Here is a 23,712-nt window from a genome sequence, read left to right on the forward strand (position 1 = left end):
ATGACAAAATTACCCTCAAGACACATCGGGTTTACTATACACAAGCAGTGGAGAATCATCCATCAACCGAGTCAAGAGTGTCCAAAATAGGTAACAAGTTCAAATTTATCTCATCCATCTTTACTCCATATCCTTTACAAGGAAATCATTCCATAAACTTCAAAACCTTCCTTATAAATTAAATTAATTAGGCTAATTAATGGATTAATTCCTAATTAATCCATTAATCACCCAATTAATCACCCATTAATCACCAAATTAATCACCATTACACCACCCAAAAAACATCTAAGGGTCGGCCACTCTCTTTTCCAAAGAGGGCCGGCCATGCTCTATAAATAGGACTCCATTTTCTTTGAAAGACTAGTTCCACGCTCTTGCACAACTCTCAAAAACTCTCCAAACACTTTTCTCTCTAAATTCTAACTTTGACATTGGAGGTTCTTCAGCCAAAGCCCCTCTCATTCATTGTGGGCGCGTGAGGCTCTTGGCCTTGACCTAAGGTGTTAATTGTTTTGTAGGTGCAATTTTGTCCAAGAAGAAGGAGGAAATTTGCATCCACAAATTAGTGCTTTCATTGAGAGTTGAAATTCACACTCGTAGAAGACTCTCGCATAAAAAGGTTTTTTCTCTATTTTCTAGTCCATTTGTATTTTTCTTACGTTCTTATTATTAGAATTTTTTATTTGCAAAGATTCTTTGATAAAACGAAAAAGAGAAATACAATGGCTAGAAATTTAGAAAACTCCATGAGTGAAAATTCTAATATTCAAGAAATGGGACCGCGGCGATCCACGAGACTAAATGTGATCCTAGGGGGAATGGCACCACCACCACCACAAGGTTCAACCATGGGAACCATCGCGGTGGCCACCCGCAACGAGGTCCATGGCACCACTACCACGGCCCAAGCCGTGCCACCAAAGTAAGCCCAAGTTGTGCCATCCAAGGTTCATGGCACCAAGGCCATGACCCAAGCCATGTCAATCCAAGACCAGCGTAAGCCCAACGCATTGCCAAGCCGAGCCTTAGCCTCACACCCATGTGTGCCACACGCCGAGTAGCCCACTTGCATGGCCTAACCTGCTCCCACTGAGCAGCCTGCTTTCGTGGCCCAGCCTGATGTTGCTGAGCAGTCTACTCTCGTGGCCCAGCCAGCTCCCGTGGTCCAAATTGCTCCTACCAAGTAGCCTAATCTCGTGGCCCAGCCAACTCCCGTGGTCCAACTTGCTCCCACCGAGCAACCTATCCTGTGGCCCAACCTGCTCCCGCAGCCCAGTCTGCTATCGTGGCCTTCCAAGCAGCCCAAATCGGTCCAAGACTAGTTCAATCATCCCGGCTCCAAATTTCCAGACCGATGATCAAACCGAGAGCATTTTCACCGTATTTTTCTATGGATTTGACATTTCCCAGCTCAAATCTCGCTCCCGGAGTCTACCACACTTCCACTGCTTAAGGAGAAACATTCCTTCTAAGCTCTTCCAATCCAAATGGCGAACAACACTTGTCTTAACAAGTCATAGAGTTGACGAGTGTTCTAACACAGCAGACGACCTTGGTGAACCAGCTCTTGCAGTGCACCAAGATGCAACGTGTTCCAAACAAATCCCGAAGAAGGACAAAGGTAGACGAAGAACCTCTCCAGTAGTGTCTCGACAAGTAGCCACTCGACCAGCCACGAACCGAGCGTTTGGGCAGTATACACTCCCGATTAGGCCCCTGAGATAGCGTATACTCCCGTCTTAGCGCGCGGATGAGCGTGCACTCTTGGTTAGGCCCATGGATGATCATAAATTCATGGTTGGGGTCACACTCCGATAGTCAACATGAGCAACCTTTCAAGCGAAATGTTCATTCGTAGCTAAGCCCGCAAAGAGCATCATCCACCTCACATCAGAGTAGGCAGCACGATGGACGGAGAGAAGCAGTCACTCAATTTAGCTCAAGTTTAACCGGTAGCCTGCGAAGAACTCGCTCACCTGCTAGGAACGCACCACACGCATCGCATCAACGGCATAGACGAGCCAAACACATGGAAGAGCAGCCTAGAACAACAAGTCACGACTGGGGGCAGCCGAGGGCTCTGCCACCCCCAACAAAGGCAAATTCAGGAAGAAGTAGAAATACTCTTGAACGAATGATTGCCTGATTTCCCACGCAACGAAGCTATTGACAAGGCGCTCCGATAAGACATGACCAACATGAGCGAGTCATCTTTCAATGACAAGATCGAGCAGACGGGACCACCCCATATAGATTGCTGGATATAAAGATTACTTCTGTTCTAACAAATGTAGCAGCTCAGCCTAATAGCACGTCGAGGGTAGACGAGTACCAAAAGGACACGCCTAGCCCCACTACCAAGAATCGGGGGTAGGCTAAGGATTATTTCGGTTGTCCCGGCAGTCTAGCTTTCCTTAGCTGCACTCACGATAATGATTTCCATGCTCTCCAATGCGAGAGGGTAAACCAATTCCCTGACACCCAAAAGGGTATGGTCTCCAGTGTAAGAGGATAAACTAATTGCTCTCTAGTGCGATAGAGTAAACCAATTCCCCGACACCCAAAAGGGTCTGCTCTCCAGTGCGAGAGGATAAACTAATTGCTCTCCATTGCGAGAGGGTAAACCAATTCCCCGACACCTTATGGGTATGATTTCTAGTGCGAGAGGATAAACTAATTGCTCTCCAGTGCGAGAGGGTAAACCAATTCCCTGACATTCGTATAGGTCTGTTTTCCAGTGCGAGAGGATAAACTAATTGCTCTCCAGTCCAAGAGGGTAAACCAATTCCCCGACACCCATATGGGTTTACTATTTAGTATGAGAGGGTAAACTAATTGCTCTCTAGTGTGAGAGGGTAAACTAATTGCTCTCCAGTGCGAGAGGGTAAATTAATTCCTTGACACCCATTTGGGTAAGCTTTCCAGTGCGAGAATGCCACATAGCTTAAAAGATCGAATGCTTGAAGATCAACTAGGCAACAAATGGTCAGGGGGCAACAACCACTTTTGCACTTAACAGTTCACTTATCCGACACTTCATCTTCAACAGCTCCGATCTTAGCAGCTTTATCCTTGACTGCTCCATCTATGACAGCTGAGAAATCAAACTCAAGCAGTTTCCTCATTTTTGGCAAAGCAGCCCAAACCATTGCTCATGCCACGTCACTTCCTTGGCCCATGCCGAGCCAATCCTTGGCTTCAATCAAGCAATGGCCCCTGTCACACCACCTTCTTAGCCCATAACAAGCCGACTTCTGGCCCCTGCTAGCCGACGTGCCACACCACCTCAACAGCTGCCCCGTGGCAACACCTCCCAAGAAGAAGACAAAGAGAATTAAGTTTTCCTTACATCGGTGCGGCGCGAAGAAGACGAAGAAAGCAACGAAAGGCGATCATTTGCACGGGCAAGTGTAGAAAATTACTAGGGGAGGAGGAACAAATATCCTCTAAGCTTTTTCTCTCTTGTAAGGTAGAATAAATGGCTCTCCAAAGTTGATTTAACAAACCACTTAAGGTGGACTTAAATAGGCTTTGAGAGAAATTTATTTCCCTTTCCTAGAATGATCTAATTTCATATTAAAGAGATAATCTACATCAAAATAGGAAGCAGTCCTAGAGCAAGAATATCTCTACACCTATTGCCCTTTCCTATGAGCAGCCCAGCAGGTGTGGGGGCATTTATGGAGCCAAAAATAATTAAGAGGCGACACGTGGATTTTTAGGTGAAGATGACAAAATTACCCTCGAGACATACCGGGTTTCCTACACGCAAGCAGTGGAGGAATCCATCAACCGAGTCATGAGTGCCTAAAATAGGTAACAAGTTCAAATTTATCTCATCCATCTTTACTCCATATCTTCTACAAGGAAATCATTCCATAACCTTCAAAACCTTCCTTATAAATTAAATTAATTAGGCTAATTAATGGACTAATTCCTAATTAATCCATTAATCACCCAATTAATCACCCATTAATCACCATTACACCACCCAAAAAACATCTAAGGGTCGGCCATGCTTTATAAATAGGACTCCATTTTATTTGAAAGACTAGTTCCACACTTTTGCAAAACTCCCAAAAACTCTCAAAACACTTTTCTCTCTAAATTCTAACTTTGGCATTGGAGGTTCTTCGGCCAAAGCTCCCCCATTCATTGTGGGCGCGTGAGGCTCTTGGCCTTAACCTAAGGTGTTAATTATTTTGTAGTGCAATTTTGTCTAAGAAGAAGAAAACGGAGATTTGCATCCACAATAAGCACAAAGCTCTGTGATTAAAACACTAAGAGTTTTAAGTAGGAGCTCCTACTCATCTTTTAGTAGCCAAGTATTGTTCTATTTCGTTGGCCGTTTTCTGTGCCTCCAACTCGATTGGCAAACGCACGTACTAAGTACTTTTGTTATATATTAACAGATGAAATAATCGTTACACATGCCACTTGGTATAGAAAATGCTATACTCCACTTACTTTTGCCACCAAATTATTTAGTAGTTTACTTCAAAGACAAAATCAACCTTGTGGGATTTGAACTTTTATCATTTTTAACTTATTTATTTGTGAAATGTGATTTTCACACTTTTTATGCATTTATTATTATTATTATTATTTATAGTTGTTGGATTGAATAAGTCAAAGAGAATTAAGGATATACATAAAATAATGAATTGAGAAGGAGAAAACAGAAATGCAAAAATCATTTCACCTATCTAGCTAACATAATAAACCTATATTTTCTAAAGCCCTTTGAGTTAGATCAACTGGCGAGTGAGGGTGGTCTAATTCGTCAGAGTTAGAATTGATTCAGGTTATCAATCAACGGTGATTTTCTCACTCTATTTTTTTCCTGGTGTTCTCTTCTTGATTATGTTTTCCATTCTTTGTAATGCCGGCATGTTGGAAGGTATACATTGACATAAAAAAACTCGTGAGGTATGGAGACTAGTTTCCTGCTCAAGATTTTAAAACTGAATCATGACAGATATCCCATCTTATTGCACTAACATATGATTGTTATCTTCATTCGAAGTTTTTGGAAACTTTCTTGGGGATGGAAGACGTCACATCCAAGTTCGACTCTGCCGTAGCACGATATTGTCCGTTTTTGGCTTACCATTCCCTCACAGGATTTATTTATGGGAATTCAGACGAGAACTTCCCAATGGGTCACCCAGCCTAGGATTGCTCTCATCCGAACTCGCTTAACTTGGGAGTTCCGATAGAATCCGAAGCCAGTGAGTTCCCAAAATGTCTCGTGCTATAGGGAGGGGAATATGTACATATAAGGCACATCACCCCCTCTCTGTTGGTCGATGTGGGATCTCACAATCCACCTCACTTAAAGGGAACCCGGCGTCCTTGCCAACACATCCGCATTGAACGGCAGAGTGGGCTCTGATACCATTCTATCACATCCTAGTCACGGCTCCACCATAGCACAATATTGTCCGCTTTGGGCCCCAGCCACGCCTTCATGGTTTTGTTTCTGGGAACTCACGCGAGAACTTCCCAGTGGGTCACCCATCCTGGGATACTCTCGCCCGAACTTGCTTAACTTCGGAGTTTCGATGGAATCCGAAACCAGTGAGTTCCCAAAAGGCCTCATGCTATAGGGAGGAGAGCATGTACATATAAGGCACATCACTCCCTATCCGTTGGTCGATGTGGGATCTCACAATCCACCCCACTTAAGGGAAACCTATCGTCCTCGCTAGCACATCCTTATCGAACAACAGAGTGGCTCTAATATCATTATGTCACATCCAATCTGACTCCTTTATAGCATGATATTGTCCGCTTTGGGCTTACCATTCCTTTATGGATTTGTTTCTGGGAACTCAGACGAGAACTTCTTAGTGGGCCACCCATCTTGGGATTGCTCTCGCTCGAACTCGCTTAACTTCGGAGTTTCGATGGAACCCGAAGCCAGTGAGTTCCCAAAAAGTCTTGTGCTATATGGAGGTGGGCATGTACATATAAGGCACATCACCCTCTCTCCCTTGATTGATATAGGATGTTACAATCCACCACCCTTAGGGGCTCGACGTCCTCGTCGACACATTAGACTACACGACAGAATGGCTCTGATACCATTCTGTCACATCCCAGTTTGGACTATGTTGTAGCACGATAGTGTCCACTTTAGGCCCTGGCCACGTCGTTATGGATTTGTTTCTAGGAACTTAGACGAGAACTTCCCAGTAGATCACCCATCCTAGAATTGTTTTCGCCCAAACTTGCTTAACTTCGAAGTTCCGATGGAATCCGAAGTCAGTGAGTTCTCAAAAGGCCTCGTGCTATAGGGATGGGAACATGTATATATAAGGCACATCACTTGCTATTCGTTGGTCGATGTGGGATCTCACAATCCACCCCACTTAAGGGGAACCCAGCGTCCTCACCGGCACTTCCGCACCGAACGGCAGAATGGCTTTGATACCATTCTGTCACATCCCAGTCTAACTCCACCGTAGCACGATATTATCCGCTTTGGGCTTACCATCAAAACTCCAAAGTTAAGTGAGTTAACAAAAAACCTCGTGCTATATAGAGGTGAGCATGTACATTTAAGGCACATCACCCTTTCTTCATTGGTTGATGTGGGATGTTACAATCCACCCCCCTTAGGGTCCTGACATCCTTGTCGGCACACTAGACCACACGATAAAGTGGCTATGATACCATTATGTCACATCTCAGTCTCGACTCTGCCGTAGCACGATATTGTCCATTTTGGGCCCCGGCCACGCCCTCACAGATTTGTTTCTGGGAACTCAGACGAGAACTTCCCAGTGGGTCACCCATCCTAGGATTGCTTTCGCCCAAACTCGCTTAACTTCGGAGTTTAGATGGAATCCGAATCTAGTGAGTTTCCAAAAAGGTCTCGTGCTATAGGGAGGGGAACATGTACATATAAGGCACATTATCCCTCTCCATTGGTTGACGTAGGATCTCATAATCCACCCTACTTAAGAGGAACCTAGCGTTCTCGCCTACACATCCGCACCGAACGGCAGAGTAGCTTTGATACCATTCTACCACATCCCAGTCCGACTTCGCCGTAGCACAATATTGTTCCCTTTGGGCTTACCATTCCCTCACGGATTTGTTTCTGGGAACTCAGACGAGAACTTCCTAGTGGATCACCCATCCTGAGATTGTTTTCCCTGAACTCGCTTAACTTCGGAGTTCTGATGGAAATCGAAGCCAGTGAGTTCCCAAAAGGTCTTGTGCTATATGGAGGTAGGCATATACATATAAGGCACATCACCCCCTCTCTGTTGGTTGATGTGGGATGTTCAGTGACGGCCAGCATGCTTCGACCGTCTTAGGTCGTGGTGTTTCAGAAGAATTAGATTGCTTTTACTAACACATTGAGCATTACCAAAATTCCACTAGACTATATAGTCTATATTACAAGATGAAAGTACACAGAGAAGCCTAAACACAAAACAAAAGGGAGCCCTAATTTACATTAAAGCATTTATGCCCATTTGGCCAAGAGGGACATACATCCAGAGCCCAGAAGAAGTGAGACATTAGCCCCAAGCTGGATCCTTAGATTGCTTTGCATTCTAGGGTTCATGAAATCTGCTGCTAGTAGGTCAACCAGAGCCATGTATATTAGGATCCCAGCTGATGCAGAGTTGAAAACTCCTTCCACGATTAGAGCACTTGGGCTGGTCTCGTTGTAAATGTTTGATATTCCCATTCCAACACCAATTCCAATTGGGGTTGTGAGGGAGAAGAAAAGCACCATTGTTGCAATGGCCCTGGACTTAAAGTTGGCCTGCACAGACAATGGAAACATCATTTAAAATATAGAAATTGTAATGGAGTTTAACCTAACTCACAATTCTAAAATGTTTTCGGATTTGGGGAGTGAGGGGATATTTTGTCTTGCCATCGGGTATATACATCAAACGACAAAATTTATACAAAGACAAGTGTATATATCTAGTGACAAGACAATTTTACGTAACTGTGGGATTATGAATAAACTTGTGGGACTAGGGACCCTCATTAGTGAAAAGACACATCAATCCAAGTACCCTAAAACATGAATGTTGACTTTCAAAAAATGCTGAGATGAACTGATGTGTGAGGCATTTTAGTCGTGATGGAATGCAGTTGAATCCTACAAAGGATATGCAGGATCTCTGAATATGCACCTAGAAGATTACGTGACAACATCAACAAGACCATTTGGAGCTCTAAACCCCACAAAATGGTACCCATGTGGCCATGTGAAAATCGGTAAATGGCTAGAACATCATAGAAAGCATGTTTTCACTTGAAGTTTGACACATTAAACATGTTAATATGTATCCTACTATTGAATATCACATAGGAGGGGAAAGGTGGTGTATATTTGGCTTTTGAGAAAATTGGAGTATTGGTCTCTAAAAATTGCCTAATTAGAGTTTTAATTATGAATTAAAAGTTCATGAGTATTAATCATTTAATATGTCATAATGTGAAGCAATGGGTCCTGGTTAGTAATAGCATCAGAACATTTGTCAAAGTAAAGTGTTTAAAGGAGAATATAACAGATCAAAGTTCATGGACCAAAACTCCATTTCGACTAAAATTCAATAACCAATCTAATTTTCTATTCCATATTTTTAAGAGTAATGCTAGGTAAACCAAATTTCTAGACCAAATTTGCAAATATGATGTGTCACCAATAAAAAAATAAGCACGTTAATCAACACTTAAGTAATAATTTAATCATTATCAACCACATCATTTGGTTTAAATGTTGGTTTTTCTAGCACTACTCCAATTTTAATCTACTGAAAGAGATTCAAATTTAAGTGTAAGACAACAAGCACATTGCCCTAACTAGCTAGTCACCATTTATGCAGGGGGATTAAATGATAATGAAACAAGAATGAAATGTTTGAGGAAATTGATGATACCTGAGTTATGCACCCACCAAGGCCCATGCCTTCGAAAAATTGATGGAAAGTAAGAGCTGCTACAAGAGGTTTGATTGTCTTGGGACTCTGTGAGGCACCTAAAGATATCCCAATAATTACTGAATGAACCAAAATTCCCAGCTCCAGAACCTAAAAATTATTCATGCAAAGAATTTACATAATTAAATCAGAAAAATTGCATAGATAAAAATAAACATATACAAATTAGAAACTGCCATTAACACTTCAAAATTTTTATTATGTAATACTCATATGTGTATTTTTCTTATTAATTATAAAAAATATAAAGAATTTTTTTTTTTTAGAGTGCTAACAATAATTATCTTAAATTAAATTAAATACCCCAAAACTAGTTAATATAAAAGAAATTAATAAAACTGGTGAGTAAAAAACAGTGGAAACAGTGAAAACACAGATCAACCCAACAAAATGTAGCACCAAAAAATTGAACCATTAACTTGAAAATCCAAACCAACTCTACCTGTGATATCACTCGATTCCTAACAATTTCGAAAGAAGAAATTGAATCCTCCGGTGCAATCGCGCCAGAACCGTGAGCATGGCCGTGTGTGGCATGTGCGTGAACATGCACATGACCCTGGTGCACCCCATTCATCTCTTCATCCTCCTTCACTGGCAGTGCTTTGGTGAAATGTGATCTTCTATAGTAGCTGGTGGCAAAGGTGTCGATCATCATCGTCCCAATCGCTGAAAGCATGGCAATGAAGCCAGTAAACGGGAAGCTGTCCCACAGGGTTTCGCTAAGGCAAGGGCTTCTCAAGCTCTCAAAAGCATCCGGTAGCACATGGATGAACCCTGTTGCTAGAATCACACCGGCCGCAAAAGCCTTGATCAGGAAGAAGATGTCGTTTTCGGTGTTTAGAGCCGGAATTTTCTTGCCCAACATTGGAAGGGAGACACCAAGGAAACTTGCCATGAGGATTGAACTTATCGCAACTAGCTTGAACTTGAGGACTTTGAACTTGTCATGGTCTAGGGTTTCCGAATTGCATTCACATTCCACGGAAGCTGAGATGGGGACAAAACGAAGGAGAAGAAGGAGAAGAGGAAGAGGAAGCGTATGAGTGAGAGTGAGCTTTTTCATGGCTATCAGTGAAAGGGGGGAGGGGGGAGAGAAAGAGGGAGAGAGAGAAGGTTTTGAAATGGGGTTGTGGAGTGGTGAGCATGCTCACTTTATATATGAGTTGGAGAATTTGGGGAAAGCAAAAGGCATTAAGGTAAAAATGGCGACATGGAATTCAGTTCTGTTTGTTAGGAAGGGAAGTGGGGTTGGCAACTGTATAGTTAGTGAAGCCAAATGACGACATTATGTGTTAACGCAACAGTTTAAAGGAGGTTGGAGGATTTTAGTTAGGTTTTAGACTTTAGATCACTATCTAAACTGTCACTTATGACCACTGACTGGGACTCGGGGGCATAAGTATTTATTAGGGATGGCAGAAAAAAGCCCTCAATGTTCCATTTTGGAATGGAATTGGCCATTGCATGAGCATGGTTTTTGTTCAATACTTAGGAAAAGGAATTGACTTGTTGTGTGGGGCACATCAAGCACCAAAACGGTTTTGATTTTAACAAAAAAGGTTATATTCTGGTCATGGGTCTTGACTCATAGTCATGTTTAACATAGATTAGAATGTATATCGTCACATCGTTATATTGTATTGTTAATTTATTTATGTTGTAATATATTTATTTATTAAGTATCGATCATGCTATCCAGCCATATTATACAAGTGACAGTGTGTTAGCTTTAAGATGACAATTTCACATACTGCACTCACACGTACCAAAATTTATTAGAAAGGACAAAAAATTCTTAACATTTTTAGTCTTCTTCTAAGAACGTACTGTTCAATATCGTAAAGAGCTTTGTTTTAGGAGGTCTGCCTTTGAAATTAAGAGTGATGTACTGTAGCTATGAGTTATGCTAACAACAGTTGCTTAACACATTGACAATTTGTAAACGCGGAATCGCTGAAACATTGTAGACGCCACTTGCACGTGCATCAATGGTTGATATCCTGAGCACTGTAGTATTTCTCTTGTTTCCTATATGTTCACGTTGAAGTCGAGTGATTTTCTAACATTGATGACAACAATACTACTGATATTCCTTAAAATCGAAACATTATAGAGATATTTATTTCTGAAACCAAACAACAAAAATATAAGTGCATGCCAGTTGCATTTCAATATTTTTTCATCCGAAACAAGCTTTATATATAGTTTGTATCAAATGCCATACGCAAAAAGTACAATAAAATATAGAAAAAGAATAAGTTCTGCGTTAAATATATAGGAATTGGATTCTCTCCGAGGCAAAGCTTTGGAATCCTCCTGATCAAACAACACGAGCGGTTGATTTTGATCTAACGACTACAATTATTATAACTTTTAGAAGGATCCTCTTGTTTGTAGCCGTTGAATCAAAATCCAACAGCCCGTGTTGTTCGATCAAAAGGATCCGAAGGCTTTGCCTCGGAGAGGATACAATTCCAAATATATATATGCTAGAAAAAGAATAAGTTACACGATTATCTCTGATACTTTATGCGGACAGAAGAAGACTCCCCACATTGAAAGCTTTTAGAAAATAACATATATATTTTTTTTCACCTTTTTAATTCTTTATGCTACATGCTGGCTACTTTAGATTATAAAGAGAAATACAGAACTAAGAATCATTCAATGTCGTAGAACCTCCACCCATTGTACCCTGACAACTTTGACTGATGCATATATATACTTCACGGGAGGTCCAGATTTATATCGTACTTTTTATTTTTCCTTCCTTACCTCTTCATTTGATCAACGTTGTTATTAAAACAAATCATGGTGGCATAAAACTCAAAAATTAAAGCTAGTTGCAATAAGTTCGATGCTTATTTAGGGAACTACTGGCCATAAAAAGATTGAACTTATTACAACTAGCTTGCATTTGAGAGCTTTGGCTTCTTCGCGATGCTCGGCATCGGTACTGCAAGTGCATTCTGCAGAACAAAAGAGGTTAAAGGGAAAAGAAGAGGAGGAAGAAGAGTGTAAGAAAAAGGAGTGGTATAGACTGGTCTTTCTGTGGTTGTGAGCCTATGGCTTATCAAAGCCTAATCTATACACTGTTTATTTATATATGTGAGTTGGAGAATTTGGCCAAAGAAAGGCTGGAGTAAAAATGACGACATGGAATTGAATTCAGTTTGTGTGGAAGTGAACAAACGACAAGTGTGCTGTTTGAGCCAATATATTGATGATATTATGATAGAGATGTTATGCTACAAACAAAGTCGGTGTTGTAAATTTACGTGATATTATTACTTTACGTGTTATAATATTGGTCAACAATACACTCAGTAATTTTAAAACTTAAGGTATAATAATGCGCTACTAGAATTTGAACGTTAAATACGACGTGATAGTATGGCCATTATATTGAAAAATTTCTGCCAATAAAACTTCCCATATAAATTGCATTGTAGCTACTTCTTATCTGAACAAAAGTTTGTGCCATGCAACAAAATTTTAGTACACATTCTTTCTAGACTAAATTGTGATGAACTGAGAAAGCTAAGATGAGATGCTCCTTTATTCTAGCCAAAAAACCTACAACGTTTTAAGGCCCATGTTGAGTAGAACATGTATGTCCACACCAAATGGAATAATACATTTTTGGAGCTTAGGCTTCAATGTTCTAGAGCCTCCACCATTTTTTGTTATGCATATACTTCATGGTGGGTGTCCATATTCTACTAGTACTCTTCACATGTTGGGTGTACAAATTGCCTTCTTGCTCGTTGTTCTTCAAAATAGAACTCCATGACTATTGTGAGGATGGAAAAAATCTCACATTAGAAAGTTAAGAAATCTTTCTAGAGCTTTAAAGAGTTGTGTCACTTCCTCCGTTGTTAATTGGTTTTTCAATTGAAACTTCAACTTTTTTCACGATTCGCCCGCATGCATGTGAGCCAACAACAAAAATGTTCTACGTCACGCAAAAATGTCCACCTCTAAAGTTTAAAATCTTAATTATATGTGATGGAAAATTTGATAATTTAAGTAATTGTCCCACTTCTTAAAATTAAGAAACATTTTCCTTTTAATTTTACTATATTAGATTGTTATTTTATGGTATTGTTCACATGGCCACATATCTTTCCGAAAAGAGAAAAAATCTTCCCTGTCCATCCCATATGAAGAAGACTGATGAGGATGAAAAACTGACGAAATCCTGTTGCCATTCGATGTCTGTGGTTCCATGTTCTCCCTCCTCCTTCCCAGCATCTCCCTTTTCAGCCTCAAATCAAAGAAGTAATTTCCAACAAAAAATATATTTATAGAAAGCAATAATTTGAATGGTTCAGAACATAATTCCAATATTGTTTGGTTGGTGGTCCTATAGACTACACAATACTATTCCTGAAGGGAATATATTTAGCAACTGGAATTTTTATTTTTGGACCAGTTTCAGTCTACCAATATCAATCTAAAAGATTTAGAACATACTTTCAAGTAATGTGTTAAAAATAAGCTCATAAACAAAAGGAGATTCCCCATTTTGGTTGTACTCCAATAAAGATTTTTTGTTGGGGCTTACTCAAGCAGAGCTCTAGGAGCATTTCTAAGAGAAACAATAAAACTATTAAAACTCTATTTGAAAGAGCAAATCTAAAAAACTCATTTCCAAGAGAATCTATAAAGAACTATATATAATAGTGAAGTGAACAATTGCTCTTTAAATCTTACAGAGTCACTGTTCGTATGATAAATGTTAAAAAATTTATAAAATTCAACAGTGGGTCTTTGAACCAAGGATAAAAGGAAGAGAGAGAAGCTTTAGAAAATAAGTGGTTCAGATTTGAATTGTTAATAATGAAGTATTCAAACTTCAAAGTTTGTTAAAATAGAGAGTATTGTTAGAGATGAAAATTTAAACTAAGTTACTAAAATAGTTTTTTGACACTAATCACTTGCTAGTTTAACAAAAATTTAGAGTTTTCTCTTAGAAATTCTCCAATAATACGATGCTATGTCATTTGCTTGAAATCTTAGAACTGATTCTTGGTGCACTTTGAAATCCCAAATGCTGGCAAATAATACAATTTATTGACCCCAAAAGGGAAAAAAACATTTGTTTGCATGCTTTTGTCTTTGAACCTCTAGTTGAACTTCTACCCTATTCATGCCGATAAGAACTTGGCACTTGGAGTAATTTAGATCATGTCAGCATAGCTATACAACTTTAGAGCTTAGAGCTATGTTGATAATAATTTCATGTTTAGTTTTTAGTTTTAATTTTTTTTATTAGAGGTAATGAGAAAATATATGAGATAAATGAAAAATGAAGAAGGATGTAAGAAAGAAGCATGGTCGAGAAAATCTTTTGTACGACTAAGGGCTGATTTGGTATTGCTGTACTTTGAAAAAAAGTTGTTTTTATTGTGCTGTAAGAATAAGCAGCTGTGAAATAAAGCAGCAGAGTGTTTGGTAAACCCTTTTGTAAAAGTGCTTTTGAAAAAAGAAAAAAAAAAACAGTATTATAGTGTTTGGTAAACTTTTATGTAAAACAGATGTGAAAAAAAAGCCGATTTTTCAAAGCTGGGTTTTGCAGTTTCTTGTTTTTGGCTTTTTTTCATCCAAAACTGTGAAAAAAAGCTGAAGCTGAATGTTTACCAAACACAAAAACAGCTCTCAGCTTTTTTTGATACCAACTTTTTTTAGAATCACCTCAGTACCAAATCAGGCCTAACTCATGCACGCTGCCTCTCTCTCAATCGGGTGGGACCATGGGTAAGAAAGTGGGAAGAGGAATATAGAGGACTCTCTTTTTTGTGTCTGGTTGCACAATCAGATAGTTCAATAAGTGAATTTTAGAATTCGTGAACCTAGTGGGAGAGGGATGTGGAAGATATTTAGAAGAAATGATACGTAAGATGAAAAGTTAGTACAAAAAATTGTAACAATTTTAAATTGTTTCACTTTTAAATTTTTGTTTCATGCATTCTCTTTCATTTCTCCTCATCCTTCCCACCACCATCCTCCACACTTCTTCACCACTCTTTTCTCTCACATACTTTCTTTCAATCCCGAACACAAAGTAAAATTTGAAGACAAAATGGCAATCAAATGAGTCCTTTATAAGTCGAATTGTAATTATGATTCTCCCCATTTGGCCATAAGAGACATAAAACATACTCCAAGAAGAAGCGTGAGCCTTGACTAATAAGCAAGCACCAAAAGCTTATTGACATCGCACTCTTAATTTACATAATAAGCAGCAAGCATCCATCGTGATCACCGTCAATAGTTTGCTCTCTTTAGAACAAGCGCATCACTTTCACGGGAAAATCTCTTGTCTGCAATTGCTTTCTCAATACCCAGTTCAGTTTTTTTTTTTTTTTTTTTACGACTTCTTGTTGAATCGTGAAGAAACGCATATCCAAAATTGTGAATTTCAGCTGCCGCTATTGTAAGGAATGGGATTTGATTGACCAGATAGCAAACTGTTGGTGAAGAGTGGAGCGTGAGTCAACCTGCCGGCGAGGCTTCTTAGGTTTTTGCTGCTACTGGTTTAACTCTATGACTATGCAGGATTGGTCTGCCGGATACCCTGCTATTGGCACTGCCACCGCTGTCATCTTAAAATTTATTTTACAAAAACATTACTAACAAACATAAATTTATTATTTTTTGACGCTATGGTTTCTCTATACAGATTGTTGATCTGGCTCATCTCCCATTCTACTTATCCGCAGTGTGTAGTTGCCTAATGATTCCTGTCGTAAAATTTGAGCCCTTACAACCCAAAACCAAAGTGGTGAAAGATGTAGCCAACAAAAATGGGGAAAAGGGAGGTCGAACATTTTGCAACCCGCTCCTTTAATTGCGATACCAAGCTGTCTAACAAGTCCATGACCAATTCCGCGTATCTGCTTGGTAGTTTTAAGTCAGGCCCGATTTAAAGTAATTATATTGTTATTTGCTCCTACTATATGCATTTGTTAATTTTCTACAAAGCAAAACTTGGTTGCACCTTGTTATAGTAGGTAGGAATTATTTGAATATCATGTGAATAAAAATATCATTAAACCGTAATACTATAAGTGGCATAATTAATAATATGTTAATAGTAATTGTTAGAACATACAACAATGTTCTGTCTCATTGGTCCTCTCACAAGCAAACGGTGCCGGTCACGAGTGGAGCGAAAACAAAGCAGTAGAAATCCTTTTTCCTTCTGTCTTCCTGTTCTCTCCCTCTACTTTATTTGACAGGGGGTGTAGATAGGGTAAAACCTAGGGTCATGCAAGTCAATAGCCCGCATCCCTTTTAGCGTTTTCGGATAACGAAAGGCCATCAAAGAGCTCGGTACCAAACAAGCACAGCTAAGGTGAATCCGGTGTACTACTTCCCAAACTTTTGTGGACCTTGCTTCTTTTATGATTTTTTCGCTCGGTGGGCCCCCTTATGCTGGCGAATGCCTCCTTTCTCTTCTGAAGTCTACACGGAAACTTTCCTTGCCCATCCTTTACGTTCTTGAGGAAATGTACTCTGATTCCCCTTTCTTTTTTTTAGTTTTAGGGTTGGGTCTGACAGAGCACATAGTACTACGGTCTAGTGGTTATAAGTAAGGTCTTAGTTTCGAATTTCGAGAATAACAAGTTCGCAACTAATTTATTCCCTCATCCCTTAATGTAAATATATTGTTGTATAAAAATATTATTAATTATGAAAAGTTGAACTTATGTTTTTTTAAGACGACCCTGCTGATGCATATTTGTACTCTGCACTTCAGTATCGGGATACATTCACAAACTATATGATTCTTTAAGTTTATTCATTTGCTCAGAAGATAGCTCCTGAAGTCCAAAGTTTATGTTGTGCTTGAACCAATCAACTGGGGGAAGAGGAACTCCATACATTGCTTTCAATGTCAGTGTTGTTTGGCTTCTTGAGAAGTAGTTGCAATTAAAATCTCTATGGTAATAAACTAATAATGTTAGAATTAAATTAATTTTATAACTATAAGGAGGTGCAGTAACACAATTATTTTTTGATTTAATAATCCTTAATTAATTATGAATACAAAGTACTGGAGCATGTTAATTTCCAAGATAGGAGATCAAAGAAAGTAAATGCAAACACAGTCGAGAAAATGCATCAACGCATTATATAGCTTTGGCATGTAAAAGTAGTTATCAAATACAGTGATAAACTAGTCTTAGCTTTGAAAATAACTGATCCGACCAAGCATTTATAGCTTTGGCACCCACAGTAGAGAAAATGCATCAACGCGACCACCCATCGGAATCAGGCTTCCTTCTTCGGTGGAACATGATTGCTGTCAATGGAAAGGGATTTCATGCAACAACAAGAAAGTAGGGTACAGACAGAAATTATACAAAGCAAGGGCAACTGTGTGTGAAACTGTATAACGCGCTAAACAAGTCCAATGAATAGAGCCTACCATTATTGCTGTGGACACCCTAGTCAAGAAGAAAGATCAACTTTACTATCTCATTGGATGATGGACTTGCAAACTTGAAAAACGCGGTAGAGCTAGGGAAGTTTCAAATTACACACCCTGTAACCAATTTTGGAAGATACCAAGTTACCAACCTTTTGACTGGCAATGTGAAAATTTCACGATTTTGTACCTTAATTTGTTCCATATTTATTTGAATGTCTTGGACATGTTCGACAGAATGCGAAGACCGTATGTAGCAGCTGCAAGGGGACTATAGCGCAGTTGATAAAGAGCATTTACCCATGCACCTGAGGTCTTGACTTTGAATCTTCCTAGCCTCCCCCACTATCGATTGTATCAGGAACAAAACCATGACAAGGCCATTCGAAAATACCAAATAAGTTACCTCTGCAAAGCTGTATAAAAATTTCTTACCAAGCCTAAAGTAAACATGTTTGTAGTACAATTATACGCTACTGTAACACGTTTGTGGTACAATGAGTAAACCCTACCATAATTGCCTTGGATACTAAAGTCATGAAAATGATTTAAAAGCGCGTGGGCACCTACCTGAGTGTGAGGGAACTCATAAACTTGTAAAATGGAAGTTGAGGTTCCATCATAAAATCAATTGACAAGGCAATATAGGGAGTAGCCCAATCTCTTATAAGTCTATACAAGGTCTCTTGTCCCATCAATATGGGACTCATTCTCGCCCCCCTCACGTGTGGCGAATTTTCAAGCCTAACACGTGGACAACACAACGAGGCGACGTGGAGCGAATGTGGCCGTTTGGCTTTACACATGAGACAACCTGCTCTGATACCATGAAGAAAGTTGAGGTTTCACCATAAAACCAATTGGTATTATGGGGAGTAGCCCAACCTTTTATAAGCCTATGCAAGATCCTTGTCCTATCAATGCGAGACACATTCTTATCAGAAGACTAGGAATATGGGGACCTAGCTGAGTCCGACGGGACTCGAAAACTTGGAAAATGAGTTGAGGACTTGGAATATGGGCACCTACCTGAGTCCGACGGGACTCGAAGACTTGTACACTGGGCTGTTCACACTTGGAAAATTCAGCAAAAACACCTTATATATGAGTTCCCTTATTGTGCTCACTAGCCATCTGCAGAAAATTGAGAGAACATTAAATTTGTATGATGGATGCCCTGTATGCTAAGTTATTCAACCCTACCTATCACCTCAATAATTCTCACTATTTGCTCCTCTTGTTGTTGGCGTCCTTATATCTAGACACTGCTAAAGTCTGCTTGGGTGATGGACTTCCGGGCACTACTGTGAAGTTGTGCATGGATGAAGAGAGGCGTGCGCTTCTCAACATCAAGCAAGATCTCACCGATCCCTCTGGCAGGCTTTCTTCTTGGGTGGGCAATGATTGTTGTCAATGGGAAGGGATTTCATGCAACTACCGCACAGGTCATGTTGCGAAGCTGGACCTCCGGAATAAGCATGAGCCAAATCCCACTGGTGATGATGAAAACTGGGACGAGCTTGCTTATGAACGTTCGTGCTTAGGTGGTAAGATAAATCCTTCTTTGCTTACCTTGAAACATTTAAATTACCTAGATCTAAGCTCCAACAATTTTCAAGGTATTCAAATTCCTGAGTTCTTTGGACGGCTTGAAAGTTTGAGGTATCTCAATATCTCATCTGCGTCGTTTGGGGGGGAGATTCCTTCTTCCCTTGGTAACTTGTCATACCTGAACTATCTTGACCTTCGTTCTGATGTCTCCTTATTGGAAATACCTTCCAGAAACTTGAATTGGCTTTCTCATCTCTCTTCCCTGAAATACCTTAACCTCGGAGGCATCGACCTTGGTGGCTCAAAAGTAAGTTGGATGCATGCTGTTAACATGCTTCCATCCTTACTAGAGTTGCACTTATCTTCATGTCATATTGTAATTGAAAGCCTTCCACTCTCACTGCAAAGGATCAACTTCACATCACTTTTGGTCCTTGATTTGTCATGGAACCATATAAATAGTTCTTCATTTCCCAAATGGCTTTTTAATCTTACTAGCCTTAGAAAACTTGATCTAAGCTTGAATTCCTTCAGTGGTCCCTTTCCAATTGAACTTGCAAACCTCAAATCTCTAGAATATCTTGATTTATCTGACATGGGATTTAAAGGTCTCATTCCCAAAGGCATTGGAAATATGTGCAAGCTAAAGATCTTAAATCTTTTTGGGAACATACTTGATGGGGGGATAGAAGAGTTTTTGAGGAGTTTCTCAGATTGTCCGAATAATACATTAGAGTCACTGGATTTGTCTTTTAATTTGTTCACGAGCCAATTGCCGGCCTCCCTAGGAATATTAAAAAATCTGCGATATCTTAACCTTGGGAACAACTACTTTTGGGGCTCAATTCCTAAATCTATTGGAAACTTGTCGTTGTTGAAAACATTGGACCTGTCTTATAATCATATGAACGGGTCCATTCCAGAAAGTTTGGGACAACTCTCCGAGCTAGTTGATCTTTATCTGAGTGCAAATTCATGGGCAGGCATGCTAACAGAATCCCATATGTTAAATCTCACCAGATTAAAATATATTTCGATATACAGCGAGGAACCTATGTCCCTCATTTTCAACGTGTCTTCTGAGTGGGTTCCTCCTTTCAAGCTCCACACAATTCTGATTAACAACTGTCGAGTAGGCCCTGCCTTTTCTGTTTGGCTTCAGTCTCAAACTGAGCTCATTGATGTCACCATTAGTAGAGCCGGATTCTCAGATTCCATACCAGAGGAGTGGTTCATGAAGATATCTTCACAAGTTAAATCTCTGGATTTATCTTACAACCAATTCAAGGGAAGGCTTCCATTCCAACTGAAGTTTCCAGAGTTGCAATCTATAAATTTGGGTCATAACCAGTTTGATGGTCTACTACCACTTTGGTCAACTAATGCGACCGTCATTGATCTTGAAAGCAATTTGTTATCCGGGAAAATTCCCTCAAACATTGACGAATTGATGCCCAATTTGCGACAATTGTGTCTTTCGGAGAATCATTTGACAGGTATTATTCCACCCTCTGTATGCAAAATCCACGAACTGATGGTCCTGTCGCTAAGAAGAAATCGGTTATATGGAGAATTCCCTCATGAATGGAGTTTGTGGAGCACAATAACTGTTGTCGATGTTGCATACAACAATCTCTCTGGTAATATTCCGACTTCAGTGGGTATCCCAAGGTCTCTTCAAGTTTTAAAGATGAACAACAACAAGTTCACCGGCGAAATTCCTTTTTCCTTGAACAATTGTTCTACTTTGAGGAGACTTGATCTGGGAGGCAACAAATTCACGGGAAACCTGCCTTTATGGATTGGATCAAATGTATCAACATTGCAACTGTTACAATTGGGATCCAACCGTTTGAGCGGACAGATTCCCCAACAATTCTGCAGCCTCATCTACCTTCACATCCTCGACCTTGATCACAACAACATTTCAGGTAGCATTCCAAAGTGTTTGAATAACATGACTTCTCTAGTGGATTCTGCTTCTCTAGGCACTAATGATTCCAGTGAATGGTACCTCTATCGATATATATACGATGCGCAAACAACAGTCACATCAAAAGGGAGAGAACTCGACTATGGACGCAGCCAAATGCAATATGTGAAGAGCGTTGATCTTTCGTCAAATAATTTACAAGGCGAAATCCCTGAAGAAGTATGCAATCTCATTGAATTGGGCACCTTGAACTTGTTGATGAACCAATTAAGTGGAAAGATTCCCTCGAAGATTGGAAACTTGCGTTTGCTGGAAACTCTTGATCTCTCGCTCAACCACCTTTCGGGACAGATTCCTCAAAGCCTTTCTTCTCTTACCTTCCTGTCTCACTTGAACTTGTCCTACAACAACTTGACAGGAAGAATTCCTACAGGCAACCAACTCCAAACGCTGGTTGACAAATCCATTTATGAGGGAAATCCAGCATTGTGCGGCGCTCCTCTTTCAACTGCTTGCCCCGGGGATGAGACGCCTACAAGACAACCTTTGCCTGTAGAAGACAACACAGATAAAGAAGAAAGGCTTTGGTTGTATGTCAGTGTGATACTCGGCTTTGTCGTAGGCTTCTGGGGAGTTTGTGGCACTTTAATAATAAAGAAGTCATGGAGGTATGCCTATTTTAGATTCTTCGACAACATCAAAGACAAGGCAGCCCTAGCAATTGCACTCAAAGCGGCTCGTTGGAGAAGGAGGTGGGAAAAATAAAATGAAATGTTGGTAGTAATCGATGCCTAGCTGTTATTGTAATGTAATGTATGATACTACTATGCAAAAAAATAAATCATGGACTTCCGATATGCATGCATGAAAAGTGATTTCATGTCACTTACGGAACATTATTTTCTCATGTTGTTTAGGATATGAATTCCAAGCATATATATTTTAGTGAAGAGAAATACTAGGTAGATTAATTTTTTAGACCAAATTTGTAAGAGATTTTTTAATGTGCTTGGAATATGGGCACATACGTCATTATATAAGTGGAGGGACTTTTGAAAAAAAACTTCCTTCCACCTGTATAATAACATATGGTGTACTGACCCGTGTTTCGCACACATTAAAAAAATCTCTTCAATTTGAAAACCATGTGATGCGACTTCCTAGCTTACCCTTTGTTGAAATCACTTTCATAATGATAGACGAGCATGCGCGAGCGCTTCTCATTTTTTAATTAAAATCTTCAGTGTTTTTTTGTTGGAAATTAGTTTTAAGTATTATTGAATTTACTTGTAGGCCAAGGAGTAGAGTTCCTTGTCCATTAAGTTTCGAATTTTTTTGCTCGTCTTGTCCAGCGAGGAAAGGCGACAGCGTCGGGGTGAGTCTTGATGCAAAGAGGCTTAAAGGATGGGAATTTATTTGTTACAACGATTAAAGGGTTGGACGGGTACAAAGTTGTACTTTCATCGCAACATGGTATGAATTACTGGCAAGGTTTTTCATGCTTATGAACAAAAAACTATCTGCCAAACCTTGCGTTACACCCTTTGCTCATGTCCAGGAAAGGAAGGTATTACTTTCTTAGAACGGCACTCCTGCATTTTCAAATTCTCAAGGGTATCAATGGAAAATGATGGTTGGTTGCATACAATAACTGCAACATAGAGTTATAGAAATTCTGAACACAATCAATGAAAGTGGAAATGGGCATTGTTTGAGCATATTCTATGGCCAAAAGATCACTTACTGGGGAGAATTTGAGTTTACGAGAAATTTATTTGTGCACATAATCAATTACGCTGTTTTCTGTAAGTGTAGTTTTCCATTTTTCGGGGTTATTTATAATAATATCAAAGAAACCATTTGCAAAGAGTGTTAATGTTAACCTCTTTGCATCTTTCACAATAAACAAACGTTAACACTCTTTGCAAATGATTTTATAAATAACCTCAAAAAAATAGAACTCCACTTACAAAAACAACCTAATCGATTATATGCAAATAAAATTTTCGCATACTCAAATTCTCTTCGCCCATCGTTATAGTAAGTGATATTTCGGCCATAGTATACGCTCTCAAACAATGCTGATTTCCACTTCCATTAATTGTGTTTAGAATTTCTACAACTCTGCTCATGTTTTGTTATTGTATGAAATATACCATCGTTGTCCATTGATACTTTTAAATATTTGAACATGCAAGAACGCCACTATATTAAAGTAATACTTCCTTTCTTGGACATGAGCAAACGGTGGAATGCAAGTGATCCTAACTTTTGTAAACTTCAAAAGTTAAATACACACAAGAGAGGAAAAAAAAAAAAAGAGAAAAGTAAAGAAAGGAAACTGCTAAATCTTTAGATACGGATGATGGACACACATATAAGAGGGGAGTCGGCCCGAGAGGATTCTCTCCTTTCTTAATTTCTCTCCCTTTCTTTTTCTTTTTGTTTGAACAACTATGGTTAAGCAATATCAATTTTTTATAGTAATTTTATTATAAAGACAAAAAACAAAATATGAAAGAAAGAAAGAAAAGATGATAGAGTTAGGATGGGAGATAATCCTACTCCCACTCTGGACGACCCTGCCTTAGTTTGGTAGGCAGCAAAGCCTTCACAAGGAAGGTGTCAAGCATGCGTTCCATATAGAGTGGTGATGAGGCTCTCTATTGGCCACCCAACAATTATCTATGCTTTGTCAAAGGGGTTTCTTATCCAATGTTGATGGTGTGCAGGCCTGTCAAAAGGTGTTGTTTTTTTTTTTTTTTTTTTTAAAAGAAAACTAATAAAAAAATATTTAAAAACTTTGA

The 23,712-nt window shown here is 39.5% G+C and overlaps 2 protein-coding genes and 1 long non-coding RNA gene across 3 annotated transcripts; 1 reads left to right on the forward strand and 2 right to left on the reverse strand.

Annotated features, from left to right (window-relative positions):
• Positions 1-7,373: 7,373 nt before the first annotated feature.
• LOC103945189 (zinc transporter 1-like) lies at positions 7,374-12,066 on the reverse strand. Its single transcript, XM_009355728.3, has 3 exons — positions 9,424-12,066; positions 8,922-9,071; positions 7,374-7,789 (listed from the first exon to the last, which is right to left on the reverse strand). The coding sequence occupies exons 1-3, from the start codon at positions 10,045-10,047 to the stop codon at positions 7,484-7,486; spliced, it is 1,080 nt and encodes a 359-aa protein (XP_009354003.2). The 5' UTR covers positions 10,048-12,066; the 3' UTR covers positions 7,374-7,483.
• A 4,887-nt stretch (positions 12,067-16,953) lies between these two features.
• On the reverse strand, positions 16,954-17,809 carry LOC125472613. The gene is made up of 2 exons (XR_007254533.1): positions 17,422-17,809; positions 16,954-17,295 (listed from the first exon to the last, which is right to left on the reverse strand). It is a non-coding gene; the product is annotated as an uncharacterized LOC125472613 (long non-coding RNA).
• A 695-nt stretch (positions 17,810-18,504) lies between these two features.
• On the forward strand, positions 18,505-21,762 carry LOC103932416 (receptor-like protein EIX2). Its single transcript, XM_009342013.3, has one exon. It carries the CDS (start codon positions 18,590-18,592, stop codon positions 21,668-21,670), a length of 3,081 nt encoding a protein of 1,026 aa, XP_009340288.3. The 5' UTR covers positions 18,505-18,589; the 3' UTR covers positions 21,671-21,762.
• The last annotated feature ends 1,950 nt before the right edge of the window (positions 21,763-23,712 follow it).

Source organism: the organism of the source record quoted next, unplaced genomic scaffold, assembly GCF_019419815.1.
Source record: "Pyrus x bretschneideri cultivar Hongxiangsu unplaced genomic scaffold, Pyrus_bretschneideri_v1 Contig7, whole genome shotgun sequence".
Lineage (NCBI taxonomy): Eukaryota > Viridiplantae > Streptophyta > Magnoliopsida > Rosales > Rosaceae > Pyrus > Pyrus x bretschneideri.